The sequence below is a fragment of the Microcaecilia unicolor genome, chromosome 6 (assembly GCF_901765095.1).
Source record: "Microcaecilia unicolor chromosome 6, aMicUni1.1, whole genome shotgun sequence".
In the NCBI taxonomy this organism is placed as follows: Eukaryota; Metazoa; Chordata; class Amphibia; order Gymnophiona; family Siphonopidae; genus Microcaecilia; species Microcaecilia unicolor.
This window is the reverse complement of record NC_044036.1, coordinates 175,327,791-175,346,992: the sequence shown is the minus strand read 5'-3', so window position 1 is coordinate 175,346,992 and position 19,202 is coordinate 175,327,791. Positions and strand designations below refer to the sequence as shown.

The following is a 19,202-nucleotide window of genomic DNA, read 5'->3' as shown; positions in this document are numbered from 1 at the left end:
AAAAAGGAAAAACCCACAAATTTTACATATTTCTTATAATAAAGAAACAAGCAATGCAGAGTCGTTCACAGCAATAGCTTTAAGCAGCAACAAAGACCTGAAAACATTTTTTGCTTTCATTTGCTTTCAAAACTGAATTATTGAAGTGACTTTATGCAGTTCAAATGGGGGAGTATTCCACAATCTAGCACCCTCAATGTAAAATATGGAAGAGTGATACTCATTCAGTCTTATTTGATGAAAAGAAGGAACATCAAGCAAAAGTTTATTTACTGAACACAGATTGAGCTAGATTTTATATATGGCGCCTGAAAATTGCACGTGGAAAAAGTATGCCTAGGTGTATTCTGTAAAGTACACCTAAATTTTATAGACTAGGCTTAAATTTCCGCACGGTATATAGAAAAAAAACGAGCACCTCTCCGTGTGACCAAATGTAGTCGAGATCGTTTACTCCATGCTTTATATGGCATAAATCCCGATGCCTAAATTAGGCGCAGAGAAGATGTATTCTAAACAACACGCATAGATTTTAGAAATGTCTATGCCTTGCCCATGGCCATGCCCCCTTTTAGTTGTATCAGGCTTATTTTCGAAAGAGAAGGGCGCCCATCTTTCGACAGAAATCGGGAGATGGGTGTCCTTCTCTCAGGGTTGTCCAAATCAGCATACAGTAATTGAAAGCCGATTTTGGGTGTCCCCAACTGCTTCCCATCGCGGGGATGACCAAAGTTCCCGGAGGGCGTGTCGGAGGCATAGCGAAGGCGGTACTGGGGTGTGCCTAACACATGGGAGTCCTTGAGTGATAATGGAAAAAAAGAAGGGCGTCCCTGATGAGCACTTGGCCAACTTTACTTGGTCCATTTTTTCTTACGACCAAGCCTCAAAAAGGTGCCCAAACTGACCAGATGACCACCACAGGGAATCGGGGATGACCTCCCCTGACTCCCCCAGTAGTGACTAACCCCCTCCCACCCTGAAAAAAACTTTTAAAACTTTTTTTGCCAGCCTCAAATATCATACTCAGGTCCATCACAGCAGTATACAGGTCCCTGGGGGGGGGGGGGGGAGGTGTGTGTGTGTCAGCGGAGGCATAGCGAAGGCATGGACGTCCTTCTTTCAAACATTTTGAACGTCCTGAACTGCCCCCCCCCCCCACAGGGACAGCCAAATTTCAAGGGAGTGGAGTGGAGGAGTGGCCTAATGGTTAGAGCACTGGTCTTGCAATACAGAGGTGACTGCTGCTACTTGTGATCCAAAATCCAAATAAATAAATAAAGGGGGTGTCAGAGGCATAGCAAAGGCATGGACATCCTTCTCACAGAAACATCCACATTTTGGACTGCCCATCGCAGGAACGGAGGCATAGCGAAGGTGCCTAACACTTGGATGTCCTTCACCCATACTCCCCCAAAAATTTGAAATTTCCTCTCTGCAACTGCAGTTACTTTAACTGAGAGGAAGAGGACAATCGGGGGTCAGCCACCGATGGCCAGAGTTTTGTCCCCTGTGCAGCAATTGTGGGACCGCTGCGCAACGAGCTGCCCACAGATGACTGGGTTGGTGAATCCTTTGATTAGCGCTGGCGAAGGAGCGTCAACGCTGTTGGACCTGGAAACAACTTCATCGCTCCCAAATCATTTAACCACCATGTCCAAAGGAGTGGAGGAGTGAGTTAGGAGTCCATGCTGAAACGGAAGTCATTTACAGCTGAACCCGAGTCAGCGGTGCCACTCCTAAACCCGTAAAAGCTATCAGCTTGGAGTTTTTGGCTCCCGTGGAGGTTACATTGAATATCATCTGGAAGGCGCTCCAGGACCAAACAGTAGTAGTAAATAACTTTGATTCAGATATAATCTTATTAGTGAGCTACATGGATAACCTAATCGAACCCTTTGAGAAAGAAAAATTGATACAGCAAATGAAGTTCTACAGGAGTAGGAAACGATTAAGATTTTGAAAATGATAATAGACCAGAAATTTGAACAAAATGAATATTATTACAGATGATTAATATTGAGATTGTTGTTTTCCCAGAGTTCCGGGTATGACTCCTAAAGACTTCCTCAGAAATATTTCCTGAAACTTTTGTTATTTTCCTTTGTAATGATTCCTCTTAGTAATATATACTATTACTTAGTAATATTAATTCAAAAGTAGTGAAGCCTGTGAAACTGGGATTACCTTAATCAGTGGGAATTGGATTAGAGACTCAAGTATTTGCATTGTTAAATAATTTCTGGTTTTAAAAGAGAAAAAATGAAATTAGGTGTATTATTTCTACTAATATTGGGCAATAAGTAAGTTTCCAACTAAATAAATTGAATATACACCATTTTGGGTTTGAAGAAGCCAACCAGACGATCAATGTGGAATAATGATTCAGATAAATAATAACTGGGGATAATCAGGTTAATTCCACGTTTTTTCTGTTTACTGTTGTTTAATTGATCTCCTTGTCTTCTTTAACTCCCTATTTTGTGGTCTAAGGGAGAGTATAGAATTACCTGATTGAAATAATTCTTGTGTATTACTTTCTCTAATTCTGACAAGTTATTTTATTGCTTGTAAATTTACTTTCTTATAAATAAATTTTTTAAAAAAGACATCCCTGACGAGCACTTGGACGTTTTCACCTGGACCTTTGTTTTTTTAAGGTTGTAGACGGCAATTTATTTAAGGTTGTGGATGGCTATTATATACGCAGCTTGTCTGCGTGTATGAAGCAGTCTTTGGCATGCGCAGAGCAGCCACGCATAACGCTTGGCTGCTCTGCACTGGCTTCCCCTCCTTAGGCAGGAAATTGTGTGCAAATGAACTAACAGCGAGCAGCTCATTTGCATGTGATTTCCTTCATGCATTCCCGTTCCTTTCTGAATCGCTAAGGGATTGGTAAGGGAAGGGCTTTTTCAATTCAGTAAGTGCATCAGTTAGTCCATTGCAATGCCCCCTAGGGTGCCCGGTTGGTGTCCTAGCATGTCAGAGGGGCCAGTGCACTATGAATGCTGGCTCCTCCCATGACCAAATGAGTTGAATTTGGTCATTTTGAAATGGGTGTCCTTGGTTTCCATTATCACCGAAAACTGGGGACGACCATCTGTAAGGTCGACAATCTCAACATTTATGTCGACCATCTCTAAGGTCGACCTAAATGTTGAGATTTGGGTGTCCCCGACCGTATTATAGAAACGAAAGATGGACACCCCTTTACGATAATACGGGTTTCCCGCCCCTTTATGGAGCCGTCCTGCGAGGACGGCCCCAGGAGAACTTAGGTGCCCCATTCGATTATGCCCCTCCACGTGACTTAGAATTTAGGTGCACCACATTACAGAATACGCTTAGCGAGTTGTGCATGTAAACTTTAATTAATGGCAAGTAGTGTTGATAATTACGTGTTAACATCCAATTAACATCGCTGATTAGCTAGTTAATCAATGAAGTTACATGCACTGTTATAGAATATGCTTCGATTTCCGCACGGAAATTAAGGTGCCATATATAGAATCCCGGGGACTATGGGTAGGTCTATATATCCTCAGAGAATTTGATGATCATTATTTAAGGACTTGTGGATCAAAACTAAGCTCTTGAATTTTATTCTCCACTGAATTGATAGCCAATGCAAATCTTTCAGAACAAGCATAATATAGGAAAATTGGGGTGTGTTTGTCAACAAACATGCAGCTATGTTCTGAACAATTTGTAGCACATGTAACTTACATGCTGGTAATCCTGACTACAAAGTATTACAGTAGTCCTATAAAGGAGTGAACAGGCATTGAACTACTGTAACTGCTGTCAGTCATCTACTCTAGTTGCCTGGCAGCAGCAGCTAAATTAGAAATGACAGTTTTATGTATCCAGACAACTATTTCAGAATGAATAACATTTGGTTGAGGTGGTCGTAATGGGGCCAGAAGTGGCATTTGGTGAGTTGTTCTCAATAGTTCTAAAATGCTGTGAAGGAGAGGGTGATAATGGGAGGTATATGAGCAATCAGGCTGAAAGCAAATAGGGATCTAATTAAGTTAGGAGAAAGGTTACTTATTAAGTTAGAGAGGCTGTTCCTTCAGATCAGTGATAGATTCCTAGATTTGGAACTAGAAGCCCAAAGGGTCACATCAAAATGTTCCCAGCATAAGCATAAGGATGTTGGCATATATATACGGTGTCATTTAGAAATCGACTGAATTTCAGTTTCGGCTTCAGCACTGAAACCGGCCCGAATTTGGTTTGGGCTGAAAATGTCAGTGCATTTTCCAACCCACCCCCACCCCATCTCCTCCAACAAAAAGCACAACTACTGTCTGCTCTGCCCCCGACCAAAAGCCACCACCCTCCCACCACCTAAAGGCCCTCCCACCTGGGTAGCCATTTTGAATGTGGAGCCAGCATGGACAGGAGCAATGAGAGAAATAGACAAAGAAGGATTTTTCTGGGAGCAGTGCCCACTATGTGTATAATTTATTGTGCCAGTTACTCACAACTTAATTTAATAATTAGCTACAAATTGACATTAACAACCAATAATTGGCTATAATTGGTGATAATTGCTGCTAATTGGCAGTTATGCATGTAACTGCCTTTAGTTGGGATTGTTCAAATTGTATGTGCAAAATTCACAGCATGCATCTGCAAAGGGTAGTGGGCCTTGGGGGAGGGGGGTGCTAGCATTTACGTGCACATGTTATAGAACACTGCCATTTACGCACCTAACTGCCTACATTTAGGTCTGAGCATTTACACCAACCATTGAGCTAACGCAAGTGCTCACGTCTAAAGTTAGGCATGTAAATGTGTACACATGCTGCTACTCCATAATGGCAATTGCACACACAATTGACAACATAGAAGTCACAGCATGCTTCATCCCGGTGCCTCACTTTAGGTGATCTTTAGAGAATTGCCCCCTACATTTTATTAAAAAAGTCGCCAAAAATTGCACACACAAATTTAGGTGCATGCCCAATTTGCGTGTGCACTTTAATTGAATAATAAGTCAATTAGTGGCAATAATTGGCTTTTTACCAAGCAATGATTGGCACTAATTAGATTTAATTGGCATCTACGTACATAAATTAAGGCACAGGATCCACACCTAAAAGGAGGCGCAGACATAGGCAATTCATGAGTGTGGTTTTAAATTACACACGTAATTGGGGCTACAAGCATAAATTTAGGCATAGGCATTTGTTACAAGTTTTCATTGATGCAAATGATGGCACCTAAATTTACGCAAAACTCCTGCATGTAAGCTCTAGTCTATAAACTGAGCCTAACTTTAAGTGCGGCTTATAGAACAGTGCTTTTTTCAGCACTGATTTTTTAGGCGCCATATATAGAATTCACCTCTATATGTCAAAGTATGTCCATACTTATGCTTGTATTTTCAGCAGCACACATTCCCCAAATTCTATACAGTGCGATCTGAGTTGTATGCGCAAATCTAGTCATATTCTGATTTGTGTGCACAGCTTAATTGGCTTAATAAAACCAATCAACGTTGATAATGGCCACAACAAGCAATTATTGGCACTAATTGGCTTTAATTAGAATTTACACACACAACTTTCTAAGCGCATTCTATCTGAACAGGGGGCATGGCTATGGGAGGTGCATGGGCATTCCTAGAATTTACACACAGTGTTATAGAATACACCCATTCTGCATGTAACTTAGGTGTGAGAATTTACACCGGGTTTTAAGTTGACATAAATGGCCACAACTGAAAATATTTATTTTATTTATTTATGTATTTACTAGTAAAACAGGCCTGTTTCCGACACAAATGAAATGGGCGCTAGCAAGGTTTTTCTCGGAGTGTGTATGTTTCAGAGAGTGTGTGTGAGAGTGACTATGTGTGAGAGAGAGAGTGAATGTGCAAGTGTGTGTGTGTGACAGAGAGAGAGTGAGACCGCTGGGTGCGAGTGTGTCTCCTCTGTCCCCTGCCCCCCCTGTAGCCACCCAGCGATTCTCCTCTCCCCTGCCACCCCTCCAGCCACCCAGCGAGTCTCCTCTGTCTCCTGCTCCCCCCCAGCCACCCAATGATTCTTCTCTCTCCCTTGCCCCCCCTTCCAGCCACCCAGCAATTCTCCTCTCTCCCCTGCTCCCCCTTCAGCCACCCAGCGATTCTCCTCTCTCCCCTGCCCCCCTCCAGCCACCCAGCGATTCTCCTCTCTCCCCTGCCCCCCTCCAGCCACCCAGCGATTATCCTCTCTCCCCTGCCCCCCCTACAGCCACCCAGCGATTCTCCTGTCTCCCCTGCCCCCCCCAGCCACCCTGCGATTCTCCCGTCTCCCCTGTCCCCCCTCCACGCACCCAGCGATTATCCTCTCTCCCCTGCCCCCCTCCAGCCACCCAGCGATTATCCTATCACCCCTGCCCCCCCTCCAGCCAAACAGCGATTCTCCTCTCTTCCGTGCTCCCCCTCCAGCCACCCATCGATTCTCCTCGTTCCCCTGTTTACCTCCGTCGAAGTGGCTGCGTTTTTGAAAGCCCTGCCCGTCTGTAGCCTTCCCTTCGACTTCATTCCCTCTGAGTCCCACCTGCTGACATAACTTCCTCTTTCCGCAAGGGCAGGACTCTGAGGGAATGAACTTGAAGGGAAGGCTTTAGACGTTGAGGTTGTGCCTCATGCTCCTATCCTGTGGTTGGTCAGTGCTGTTTGTGATGAACCCGGAAGTACGTGACGTCAATTCAGGAGATGGATACAGCAGAGCATGGACCCTTCAAACTTTCACTGCCACGGAGTCAGCTTCAGAACATTAGAGGTGCTTTTTATTATATAGGATTTATTTAAAAACTTATAATCTGCTTAATCCATAGTTCTTAGCAGATTATATAGTTGCATACATAATATAAAAACAAAACCAAACTTTACAAAGTCACATCACGCAATAGCAGATAGGACCAATAAAACCCTAGAGACAAATATAGTCACAGGAAACGTACGCTGGGTGTATTCTATAAACTACGCCTAAATTTAGGCATATTCTATAAACCGCACCTAACTTTAAATGTTGTTTATAGACTACGTCTAGGCATATTTTTTCAGCGCTGATTTTTTTTAAGCATTATATATAGAATCTAGCCCAGTACGCATTCAGCACCATTGAAAATATGCATAAGCTGTATGTACACTTATACAAATTGTGGGATGTCATTGGGTATCCCATTTAAATACTGACCTGCCTATTAATGATCATGTCTTAGACAGATAGAAACTTTTCCACTTACCTCCGTATGCCTGTAACTTAGAAATAAAAGCTTTTGCTGCTGCTACACTTTTTCCTGTGGCTTTGATCAATGATTGCTTCCAAAGAGTGACATCAGTGCTGAATGTTATGAAATTAAAATAGTCATCTTCTGAAATATCCTCTGATATTTTCAAAAGTGCTTCTTTAGTCTGCAAAAGTAGAGACACTCAATATTTACAGCACTGTTCAAAATGTGGTAAATTCCAACGTTCCAGCCCAAAAGATCTAACACTTGTAAATGAAAGGAGAGATTTTTTACAGCAGCACTTGCAAACCACTGGAATGAAAATTCCTGCAAGGAGGAACAGCACAAGAAAGCAAAAATGCAAAGACCAGTTACTGCACCTGTTGAATTTTACGTCCCCACATGGATCCACTAGTGTCAATCACAAACACTACCACCTTTGGCATGCGTGGCAAGTTCTCGGGTGCAAAGAAATGCACAAAGTATCCGTTAACAATCTGTGAATTAGAAAAAAAGATTAGTTCTGGGATGCGAACAAGAGAATAAATATTATTACTGTGTGCTACTGGCTGTTCATAGAGCAACACTCCAAAAGTTCCCGTGCACATGATGACTAGAGGCAAATTTATAAAATCATTTCACACATGTGTGGTTAGATAAGTACATAAATGGTACAGAATTCTCACAAATACATAAAAACCAACAGCAAGGAGTGAAGAAAGAAGGTCTCAATTAAGTTACGCACATTGTTATAGAATACGCTTTGATTTCCATGTGGAAATTAAGGCACCATATATAGAGTCCTGGGGAAATGCTGTCCTACACATTTAAGTCCCTTATGAAATTAACCCCCTAATGTTGATTTTAGACTAAGGACAAGACAGTTGTGCATAGTATTCAGCCTTGTTTCAAATGCAGTAGTTGGTTAGTGTATTATTCAACTTATCCTTCTTCCCGTTAATGCTATTTAAGAGCTACTTTAAGCAGGCATCCAGTTTATTTTTAAATGCCTCTGTTGTAAGTGGCCTCAACCATTTCCCACGACCATTTATTCCACAGCCTTATTAACTGAGGCTCTAAACTATGCTTTTCTTCTTTCTAAACTAAAAATAGCTTCAGCCTATGCTCTCTGCCCACTGAAATCAAGCATAATAAATGCTTACCGCTGGCTATACAGGAAGTACTGCTGGGCTACCGCAGCTGCCCGGCGGTACTTCCCACCCCTGGCCTGCCATCATTTCCAGCGCTACAAAATTTTGTTTATTTTTGTAGCACCAGAGTGTACCTGGTGGTAATCAGGCAGTGCGCACGCTGCCCAGTTACCACCAGGTTAACGTGGGAGCCCTTACTGCCACCTCAATGGGTGGCGGTAAGGGCTCCCCCCCCCCCCAAAATGGCTGCACTGCAAGTGCTTTACTTGCCACTCGGCCATTTCCTGTTGGAAAGCGAGAATTCTCTTTTACCAGCTGCGGTAAAAGGGGGCCCCAGCGTGTGTGTAAAACACTCACCGAAGCCAGCACCGGCCCCCTTTTGCTGCAGCTTGGTAAAAGGCGCCTTCGGAATGCCATTTAAGAATACTGCTTTGCGCTTATTTTTCAGCGCCATATATAGAATTTGGTCTTATAAGTGCACACTTTTCAGTTTGTTATTTGAAAGTTTGCGGACACACCTCTCTGAGTTAGTAAATTCATTATGTGCCCTGTTTTTATATTTACAGTATACTCATATAAACTGCCATTATTTTTAAGAGCTCATTGTTCCATACCTGGATATCTCCTGCTGAGTGTGTTCTCTCCACATCATATTTAATAATTAAGTATCCATCCAGTAGAGTATTGGGACAGTCTGGGCAACTGCGCTGGTCATCAGTGGTTGGCTTGAATGAAACACGGCCCTGTGGAGTAAAGATGGGAGAGGAGAGCTTCTTGAGATCTTGGGGTAGAAGCATGAGTATAGGTAAATAAGTTAAATATCTCAGGGACTTATAAGAATTAAGTTTCTTTTTATTATTTATTGTTTATTCTTGTTCTTTTGGCCGCTGTTGGTGACAGGGTGCTGGGCTCGATGGACCCTTGGTCTGTCCCAGCATGGCGATGCTTATGTACTTATTAAAAAAATATACTTTATCTAAATTTTGTTTTACTCACCTTATTACCAACGTATGACACATCCAATGTCTGCATTAACTCATTTGTCATAAAAGTTCCTTTTGCATCCAAAAATTTGATATTACGGGTCTCAAATATATTGATGTTGATCTGAAAAGTGAAAACTATCTTATTAACTCTGAATTTGATGATCTGCCTTAAATTTTGTGTGCTGAGGATATATACTACACACGCATGTGAAACACAAAATATATTTTCCAAAGAGAGCTTGTGGAGTGTTCCAGAGTAGACCTGGATATGTTCTAGATCAAAGATTTTCAAACTTTTTCATCTCACGGCAAACTTACATGGTGCTAAAATTGTCAAGGTACACCTCCACAAATGGTCCAGCATTTTACCTTCTACCCCACCCCCACCCCACCTACACATGGTCCAGCATTTTCCCTTCTTCCCCCACCTGCACCCTCACATATGGTCCAGCATTTTACCTTCTCTTCCTCCCCCCCACCATCCTCACAAATAGTTCAGTCCCATCCTCCATATACCTTTTAAAAGCTTTTCTTGTCTCCAGTGATCAGAGGCAGCATGCAGCGATTCATACAGCCTGTTCATGCCAACCCCAGAGCCTTCTCTCTGACGTAACTTCCTACTTATGTGGAAGCAGGAAGTTATGTTAGAGAAAGCTTCAGGGATGGCGCAAGCAGGCTGTATGAATCGCTGCTCACTGGCACTGACCACTAGAGACAAGGAAACTTTTAAAAGGTATACTCTGTTTTGGCACAAATTAAGCTGGCCCTTCTTATAAATGACCTTCAATTCTTGTGGCACACCTGCAGACCAGCTGCGGCACACTGGTTGAAAAACAGTGTTCTAGATCATGAGTATCAAATTATAACCCATGAGAGCAGCCTGGTTCTCAGAATATCCCTCATGAATATGCCTAAGAAGATATATTTTTATGTGCTGCTTCAGTCATGCAAATATATCTCATGCATACTTATTTCTTTATTATTGCAAAAAATACTTTATTAAATATCCCAAACAGATAAAACATTCCCCTTTCTTCAATATTAACCATGCACTCTCCACATTCATATCACTCTGACAATAATACAATCTTCTAACGATCCCTCTTTTATTGGCATTTTACTGCCACAATACTTTAGATAGTTATTATTCTTTGATTCAGTAGTTCTTACTGTATAAAGAAGTATTTATCTAAGTGACACTCTTAAATATATAACAATTCTGCTGACTGTAGCTACTCAGTGCTCCCTTCCCCAAGAAGATGCCACCCTAGGACATCACCTAGTGAACCTAATGGTTAAGCTGACTCTGTGGTAGCGGCTTTCAAAACCACTAATTCTACTGCTCCATACTAGTTGTTGAAAAACTATATTTTCTGAATACAGGCAGTAGGGGTGTGCATTCATTTGAAACATTTTACATGTTTTGTGCCTTTTTTTAAAATCCAAACTGACAGGAAAACCTTCCACAGTTTGTTTCTCCCCAGTGTCTTCAATAAGGTACCCTATTGACAGCATTACCCCCCCCCCCCCAAACCAAACTTTTTAAAAACCCCTTAATAAAGCAAAAATTCCCATAAATGACGTGGGAAACTAAACATAATGAGGCTGTTATCCAAAGTGATTTAAGCAGGCATGAGAGGCTTCTGCCTGCTTAAATCATGAAAAATCTGGCTCATTGCTTGCGAGTATTGACTTTAGACATGATATAATAGAAGTTAAAATAGAGTTGTGTCCATTTTTTAAGTTTCTAGCTCTACCTGATCTTTAAAATTGTCATTCTTTTAAGCTGATGCTGTTGCTGTTTGTAGGTACTGTCTGACTGCAGCTCTTTTTGAGCGATTACTATATTCTCCTGATGTTGCCTTCACATGCGAAACACGGACCATGTAGGCGATAAAGTTTGCTGAAAGCATGAACTGTGCACCTATACGCTGAGATTGAGCTTCTAGGAACACTGTGTACTTTGATCTTGTGATTGTCTTGAATTTTCTGCACTGAATTAACACACATCAGAAAAAGCATTGCACACCCTGGACCGCTGTCAATAAAAAGTACGCTTCTCCATCTGCTGACCACCACAGTACAGCACTGTAAGATAAGTGCCACCATTCTTCATATGTTACGTGGAGGGGCATAATCGAACGAAAACGTCTATCTCCATGGGCGTTTATCTCCGAGAACGGGTCCGTGAAGGGGCGGACCGAACCGTATTTTCGAAAAAAAATAGACGTCCATGTTTTATTCGACAATTTGTGAGCTGGGCGTTTTTGTTTTTCAGCGATAATGGAAAATGAAAGCGCCCAGCTCAAAAACAAATAAATCCAAGGCATTTGTTCGTGGGAGGGGCCAGGATTCATAGTGCACTGGTCCCCCTCACATGCCAGGACACCAACCGGGCACCCTAGGGGGCACTTTTACAAAAACAAAAAAAAAGGTAAAAGAGCTCCCAGGTGCATAGCACCCTTCCCTTGTGTGTTGAGCCCCCGAAATCCTCCTCAAAACCCACTGCCCACAAGTCTACACCATTACTATAGCCCTAAGGGGTGAAGGGGGGCACCTACATGTGGGTACAGTGGGTTTGGGGGGGTTGGACGACTAAGCATTAAGCAGCACAATTGTAACAGGTAGGGGGGGATGGGCCTGGGTCCACCTGCCTGAAGTCCACTGCACCCCCTAACAACTGCTTCAGGGACCTGCATACTGCTGCCAGGGAGGTGGGTATGACATTTGAGGGTGAAAATAAAAAGTTGTGAAACATCATTTTTTGTGGTGGGAGGGGGTTACTGACCACTGGGGGAGTCAGGGGAGGTCATCCCCGATTCCTTCCGGTGGTCATCTGGTCATTTAGGGCACTTTTGGGGGCCTTATTCGTGAAAAAACAGGGTCCAGGAAAAGTGTCCTAAATTCTAGCTAAAAACGCATACTTTTTTTCCATTATCCGTGAAATGCGCCCATCTCTGTTTGGCCGATAACCACGCCCCAGTTTCGCCTTCGCCACACCTCTGACACACCCCCATCAACTTTGTCCGCATCTGCGATGGAGTGCAGTTTAAAACGTCCAAAATCGGCTTTCGATTATACCGATTTATGCGTTTTGGGGAGATAAACGTCTATCTCCCGATTTGGGTCGCAATATAGGCGTTTTTCTCTTTCAATTATAAGCTGGATACTGTCTTTCATAATAACATGGTTGAATGAGGATGGCTACTGGTGCAATGATGGGGACATGGTGTCATTACAGTTACATGAGACCAAGGTCTGTGTAATGCGCTATAAAACCTGAGCACCCTTTACACTTTATATAAATCATTATTTAGGACATATACTTTATTTTTATCTTTATTTTTCAAAAACATTTCTTTTCTTTATTATTAGCGGGGTTTCTGGAGTACTTGTAGTTAAAATGTAATGCCAAGAAGTGCAGAGTGATGCAATTGGGGTGCAGAAACCCAAAAGAGAGATACCAGATAGGAGGGGCGAGATTAGTAAGCTTGACTCAGGAGAGAGACCATGGGGTGTTGGTGTCAGAGGACATGAAGGTGAAGAAACAATGTGACAAGGCGACAGCCATGGCCAGAAGGATGCTAGGCTGCATAGAGAGGGGTGTAACCAGCAGAACAAAGGCGGTGTTGAAGCCCCTCTACAAGTTATTGGTGAGGCCCCACTTAGAGTATTGTGTTCAGTTTTAGAGGCTGTATCTTGTGAAAGATGTAAAAAGACTGGAAGCGGTGCAAAGAAAAGCTACAAAAATGGTATGGGATTTGCATTGTAACCCGTGTGAGGATAGACTTGGTGACCTGAACATGTATACCTTAGAGGAAAGGAGAAACAAGGGTGACATGATACAGACGTTCAAATATTTGAAAGGTATTAATCCACAAACGAACCTTTTCAGGAAGGTAGTAGAACTAGAAGGCATGAATTGAGGTTGAAGGGGGGCAGACTCGGGAGTAATGTGAGGAAGTATTTTTTCACGGAAAGGGTGGTAGATACATGGAATGCCCTCCTGCAGGAGATGGTGGAGATGAAAACAGTAATGGAATTCAAACATGCGTAGGATAACCACAAAGGAATCCTGTTTAGAAGGAATGGATCTATGGAATCTTAGCGGAGATTGGGTGGCAGCGCCGGTAATTGGGAAGCAAAACCAGTGCTGGGCAGACTTCTACGGTCTACGACGTGATCATAACTGAATAGATATGGAAAGTTCAAGAACAGTGCTGGGCAGACTTTTACAGTCTCTGCCCTGAGAAAGGCAAGGAAAAATCAAACTCAGGTACACATATAAAGTATCACATACTATGTAAAATGAGTTTATCTTGTTGGGCAGACTGGATGGATCGTACAGGTCTTTATCTGCCGTCATTTACTATGTTACTGTCAATTAAAATGTTCTATTATGTATTGTGTTGGCATTGTAAGTAGTTTACTATGCCATACTTTATATTGCCATTTGAATATTTTTACTGCTGTAATTGCCTATTGCTCATGTTTGATCTATTCTTACTGTACACTGTCTTGAGTGAATTCCTTCAAAAAGGCGGTAAATAAATTCTAATAAATAAATAGTAACACTCGCAGCCCAACAGTCTCCCATTCACTGGAAGAAGCAAAGCTTTCACTCTACATCGCAGAAATGTTCTACTTTACAAGTGCAAAGGAGAACTTGTTTTACTCACCTCAAAGTGATCAACCAGCTGCTTGGGTTTGACTTGAATGAGCATTTCATATGTTCCAAATTTTCGTTTTAACAGTTCCTCATAAGTCAACTCAAAGGTAACTTCACTTGCTGAGGCAATATTCACTGAAACTTTAAACTTTTCCATTTTCTGCCCTGAGGACCTTAAATCAGATTGCAGAGCAAAGAGAAAATAATGAAACAGGTAACTTTGGAAATATTTTTTTTAATAATATGATATTTACATAGAACCGAGGCTTCAAAAAGCAGAGAGTATCAAACAAGTGTTCCTGGCCTTCAATTGTCTGTGGTTTCTCTCCATATCAACCCTTAAGTTTAATGAATTAGATTTCTTTGGACTTCCAAAGTGCAATGCAGAAAATAATAGGACCTCCAACCTTGCAGAATTGATACCAATTAGAACATAAGATGAGCTATCATGACATTTCCCACTTCAGGAAGTTATATCCTAATAGGATAATGTTGGCAGAATTGTGGGGAGTTATAGTTTATGTGACATAGTTGGTAGTGTTGCCCAGTGAGAACACAAAGTGACAATACCATGGGACTGTAGAAACCTAGGCACAAGCATTTGCATGAGTCTATGACTGCTTTCTTGGTGCCTAAGAATAGATGAATAAGTGCTCCTTTATTGAATGACCTTCTTAAAGCTCAGTTTTACTAGAATGTTGACAAGCGAATTGAGACTTCCAGGTTGGAATGTTCAAAATTCTTCTGGTATTTTTCAAAGGGCTCTGACAAATGCAGAACTTTTTCAAGTGCAGGTCAAAGCAGGGAGTAAGCAACAGGGAAGAGCGCACCAGTGCAACCAACAAGGTAGTAGCTGAGGCAAAGAAGTAGTGCAAGGTTCCTGGTTTTAAGCTGAAGGCGTCTGACATCACTGTAGGCATGCCCAGACTGTAGGCAAGTAGACTGTAGACGCGCTCAGGAGGAAAGGGATCAGCAGCGTCGTGGGCACATGTGTTTGGCTCCGCATGTGACAATTACAGACCTGTCAGGCTGACCTCGGTGGTGAGCAAATAGAAACGCTTGTAAAGCAGAGAATTGTGAGGTTTCTCGAATCGAATGAACTGCAGGACCTGAGGCAGCATAGCTTCACTAGAAGCAGGTCGTGTCAAACAAACCTGATTGATTTCCTTTACTGGGTGGCCAAACAGTTGGACTTGGGAGGTGCACTAGATGTGTTGGATTTGGATTTTAACAAAGGCTTTGACAAGATTCCAGGGTTTGTTATTAGTGATGTATTGCAGGGGTTGGTCCTCGAACTGGTTCTTTTTAACATCTTTGTGAGTGATATTGCGGAAGGACTGTCTGGTAAGGTTTGTCTCGTTGCAGATGATACCAAACTCTGTAATAGGGTGGACATCCCGGAGGGTGTGGATGACATGAGGAAAGACCTAGAGAAGCTTGAGGAATTGTCCAATATTTGGCAACTAAGATTTAACGCTAAAAAGTGCAGAGTCATGCACTTGGGTTACAAGAATCCAGGGAAGTGGTACAATATAGGGGATGAACTGCTTCTGTGTATGAAAGAAGAGCGGGACTTGGGGGTGATTGTGTCTGATGACCTTAAGGTCTCCAAACAGGTAGAAAAAGCGACGGTCACAGCCAGAAGGATGCTTTTACTACATTCTCTGGCAACGAATTCCAGAGATTAATCACACATTGAGTGAAGAAATATAGTGACATACATAGTGACAAAAGCAAAGAACAGTCTTCATATAAAATCAAAGGGTCCTTTTGTTACTAAAGTGTGGTAAGCTACCGTGGGAAAAAGTATACAGTAACTGTTAGTGCATGGCTGTAGTATCAGCTGCTGTGCATGCATGATAGCATGTGCTAATTCACATGCTAAATGCATATCATGGAATAGGGTGGGGAATGGACAGAACCATGCAATTAGCACAAAAATAACATTGTATGCTGTCACCATTGCAGGTAGCACTAACGCACTTTAATGCTGCCTAAATAGGAGGAAGTAAATGCATCCAGACCACCTGTCATTGCTGTAAAATACTGCATGGGCAGATGCTGAGAACACACCCAACATTTACCACAGAAGCTTTGCAGTAATTGTAAAACTTTAGGGAAGGGGGAAGGGATTTCATACATTGCCTTTCTGGGGTTATAATCAAAGTGTTTTACACATAAACCCCCAAATTCTGCAAATGGTGTAGAATGGGTAGAAATAAATCAATTTTTTACTCGTTCCAAAAGTAAAAAGAATAGGGGACACTGGAGGAAGTTACGTGAAAATACTTTTAAAACAAACAGGAGGAAATATTTTTTCACTCAACGAATAGTTAAGCTGCCGGAGGATGTGGTAACAGCGGTTAGTGCATCTGGGTTTAAAAAAGGTTTGGTCAAATTCCTGGAGGAAAAGTCCATAGTCTGCTATTGAGACAGACATGGGGAAGCAACTGATTGTCCCGGGATTGGTAGCATGGAATATTGGGTTTCTGCCAAGTACTTGTGACCTGGCTTGGCCACTGCTTGGAAAACAGGATACTGGGCTAGATGGACCACTGGTCTGACCCAGTATGGCTACTCATATGTTCTTAAATGGTGCTCAAAATTTCATGTGCAAATTTGGGTGCATGCAATTTAATCAAATAACAAGCCAATTAGCACCAATAATTGGTCACTAATAATCAATGATTAGTGCTAATTGGCAACAAGTTGAATTTATGCATGCATCTCCTTAGGCTCTATTATATAAAGATGAGCATGTAAATTTTTTAGTATGCAGCTGAAAAGGGGGCATGGCCATGGGTGAGTCATGGGCATTCACTGAAGATGCACGCAGTATTAGAGAATGCGGGGGATCTGTACCTGATTTAGGTGCGGGGATTACACCAGGTTTCAGCTGATGTAAATCATTATGCCCAAAACTGGGCGCAGATCCCAGCGCTAAGCATTATTCTAAAAATGGCACCCAGCTCAGAGCGCTATTTCTAGAATAGTGCTCAATGCTCATTTTTTTCAGCACCCAAATTAGGGCATCATTTACTGAATCTAATCCTACTGCCACGCACCAATCTGGAACTACCACTAAGTCCTGCATTAGGATCCACCCCCAGCGTGTGCCATTTCCAGCCCTATAAAAACATTTTCTACTTTTGTAGCACTGGTGCTTACCCGGCAGTAATTGTGCAGCGCCATGCACTGGCTGGTTACCGCTAGGTTAGCACGAGAGCCCTTACTGCCACCTCAATGGGAGGTGGTAAATGTTCCCCCCCCCCCCCCCCCACCGCCAAAAATGGCTCTGCAGCAAGTGGTTCACTTACCGCATGGCCATTTCTTTACCAGTAAAAGGGGGACTCAGCAAGTGTCAAAAACACGCACTGATGCAAGCGCGGGTCCCTTTTTACCGCAGCTTAGCAAAAGGACCCCTTATGTTGTACCTGGGGTAATTGAGGGTTAATTGACTTGCCCAGGGTCACAAGGAGATGCAGTAGGAATTGAGCCTGGTTCCCCTGGTTCTCCAGCTACTGTACTAACCATTAGGCTACTACGTGTTAAAAGAACATTACAAAAACATCACACCTATTAAGAATAAGAATCAATACTAGTTAAATATAATTATAATAATCAAGCACATGTATTGAACATAAATAAATAAAAAAATGAAATAAAAAAAAAACTGGTTCATAAATAAAGTGAAGTCTGAAGATGTCCGCGTTTCAGCTACAACTGCCTGTTTCAGAAGGAATAGCTAAAAATATATTGCATATAAAGTCTTATGAGGTCAAAATAGTATCTGTAATGTATCCTTTGATGGAGAGATTGCAAGAGGTCCTCCATCCCTGTCAACAACATGCAACAAATATACTTCAGATCTATGCAACCATTATCAAAAGATGGTTCCTACTTGACGATCCCGGCACTTTGTCCTCGCGCAACTGCGGCTTGATACTGCTTTTGTGCAACTTCTTTTTTCTTTACTTTGCCCACATATGTCTTCCCATCAATGGTCCTATTGGTGAAGAATGCATGTTAGTCTTAAATACCATTCCATGGTTCAATAAATCTGCCTACATATTCCAAAATGGCTGCCTTAATGCATATAAGAACTTCATAACCTTTTGAATTATTCATATTTGCTGTTTTTATTAATCTAGAAAGGAAAAACAGATTGAGGGTAATTCTATAAAAAGGCACCTGCTTTTAGGCACCAAGATGTCATCTATTTGGAACCTATTCTATAAAGGAAAGTAGACACCTTCTTTACTTTATAGAAAACACCAGACTGAAAGGAGGAGAGTAAGCAGGGAGAGGACACTATCAGGCTCATTTTCAAAAGAAAAGGATCTTTTGACACAAATCGGAAGACAGCTCTCCCCTGGAATCGCCCAACACCGCGGGTTTCACACTACTTTCCTCAGGGACTTGAAACCCGTGGCATTGGGCAATTCCAGGGGAGAGCAGTCTTTTGCCACAGCATCTGAGAAGCCGTTAGTGTCCAATCTGCAAGGACGCGGGCTCAAAAGCTAAGTTTATTTTTGTTTTTTGATTTTGCAATTTTAGCAAAGTGATAGCTGGCCATTGTTTGAGATGGGATTATGAAGGTGTTGAAGTGTGCTTTTTACGTTTGATCACATAATCACAAGTGACACGAATAGCACGAAGCATGGTGGGAATTGAAGAGTAGCCCGATGAATGAAGCGCTATACCACTAGGCAAAGGTTATTATTAACCATCATAGAAAGTGGATATCTCTGAGGGCACTCTTCTCAAATATATATATATTTTTTTTTTTAAGAAAGTTTTTGTAGCATTTTTTCCTGGTTTTTTTGAAGGTATAAAATTACGCTGGCACTGACCACTAGACTGCCTCTCTCATCTTCAGGGATGTTTGTGTGGCCATTTCTTTCAAAGTGTTGCCAGACAGATGTTTTTGTGCCTGTTTTTTTTTTTTAATTTCTACGTTGGACATGTCACTTTGGAAAATGGCTCTTCTTTTTAGATGTCTCCTGCACAAATACATCCATGTTAGAGCCATTTTCGAAAGGGAAACCCAGATATTTTTCCTTTTCAAAAATGACTCTAAGATTGACTTTATTTTTGGACGTAAGAGGTAAACGTCCCAATTCTGACTTGAACGTTTTTTTGAAAATGCTGTCTAAGTGTCAAGCCACTGTG

At 42.0% G+C, this 19,202-nt stretch overlaps 1 protein-coding gene across 5 annotated transcripts in view; it reads right to left on the bottom strand.

Annotated features, from left to right (window-relative positions):
* Positions 1-19,202, bottom strand: part of LOC115472924 (inter-alpha-trypsin inhibitor heavy chain H3-like) — a 111,076-nt gene that overhangs the window by 73,137 nt on the left and 18,737 nt on the right. For all 5 annotated transcript variants that reach the window (XM_030207446.1, XM_030207449.1, XM_030207447.1 and 2 more), the window contains exons 5-10: positions 17,932-18,036; positions 14,041-14,203; positions 9,372-9,482; positions 8,990-9,118; positions 7,605-7,721; positions 7,240-7,408 (exon numbers count right to left, since the gene is read on the bottom strand). In XM_030207446.1, the coding sequence (XP_030063306.1) occupies positions 7,240-7,408; positions 7,605-7,721; positions 8,990-9,118; positions 9,372-9,482; positions 14,041-14,203; positions 17,932-18,036 (794 nt within the window). The remainder of the gene's footprint in view (positions 1-7,239; positions 7,409-7,604; positions 7,722-8,989; positions 9,119-9,371; positions 9,483-14,040; positions 14,204-17,931; positions 18,037-19,202) is intronic.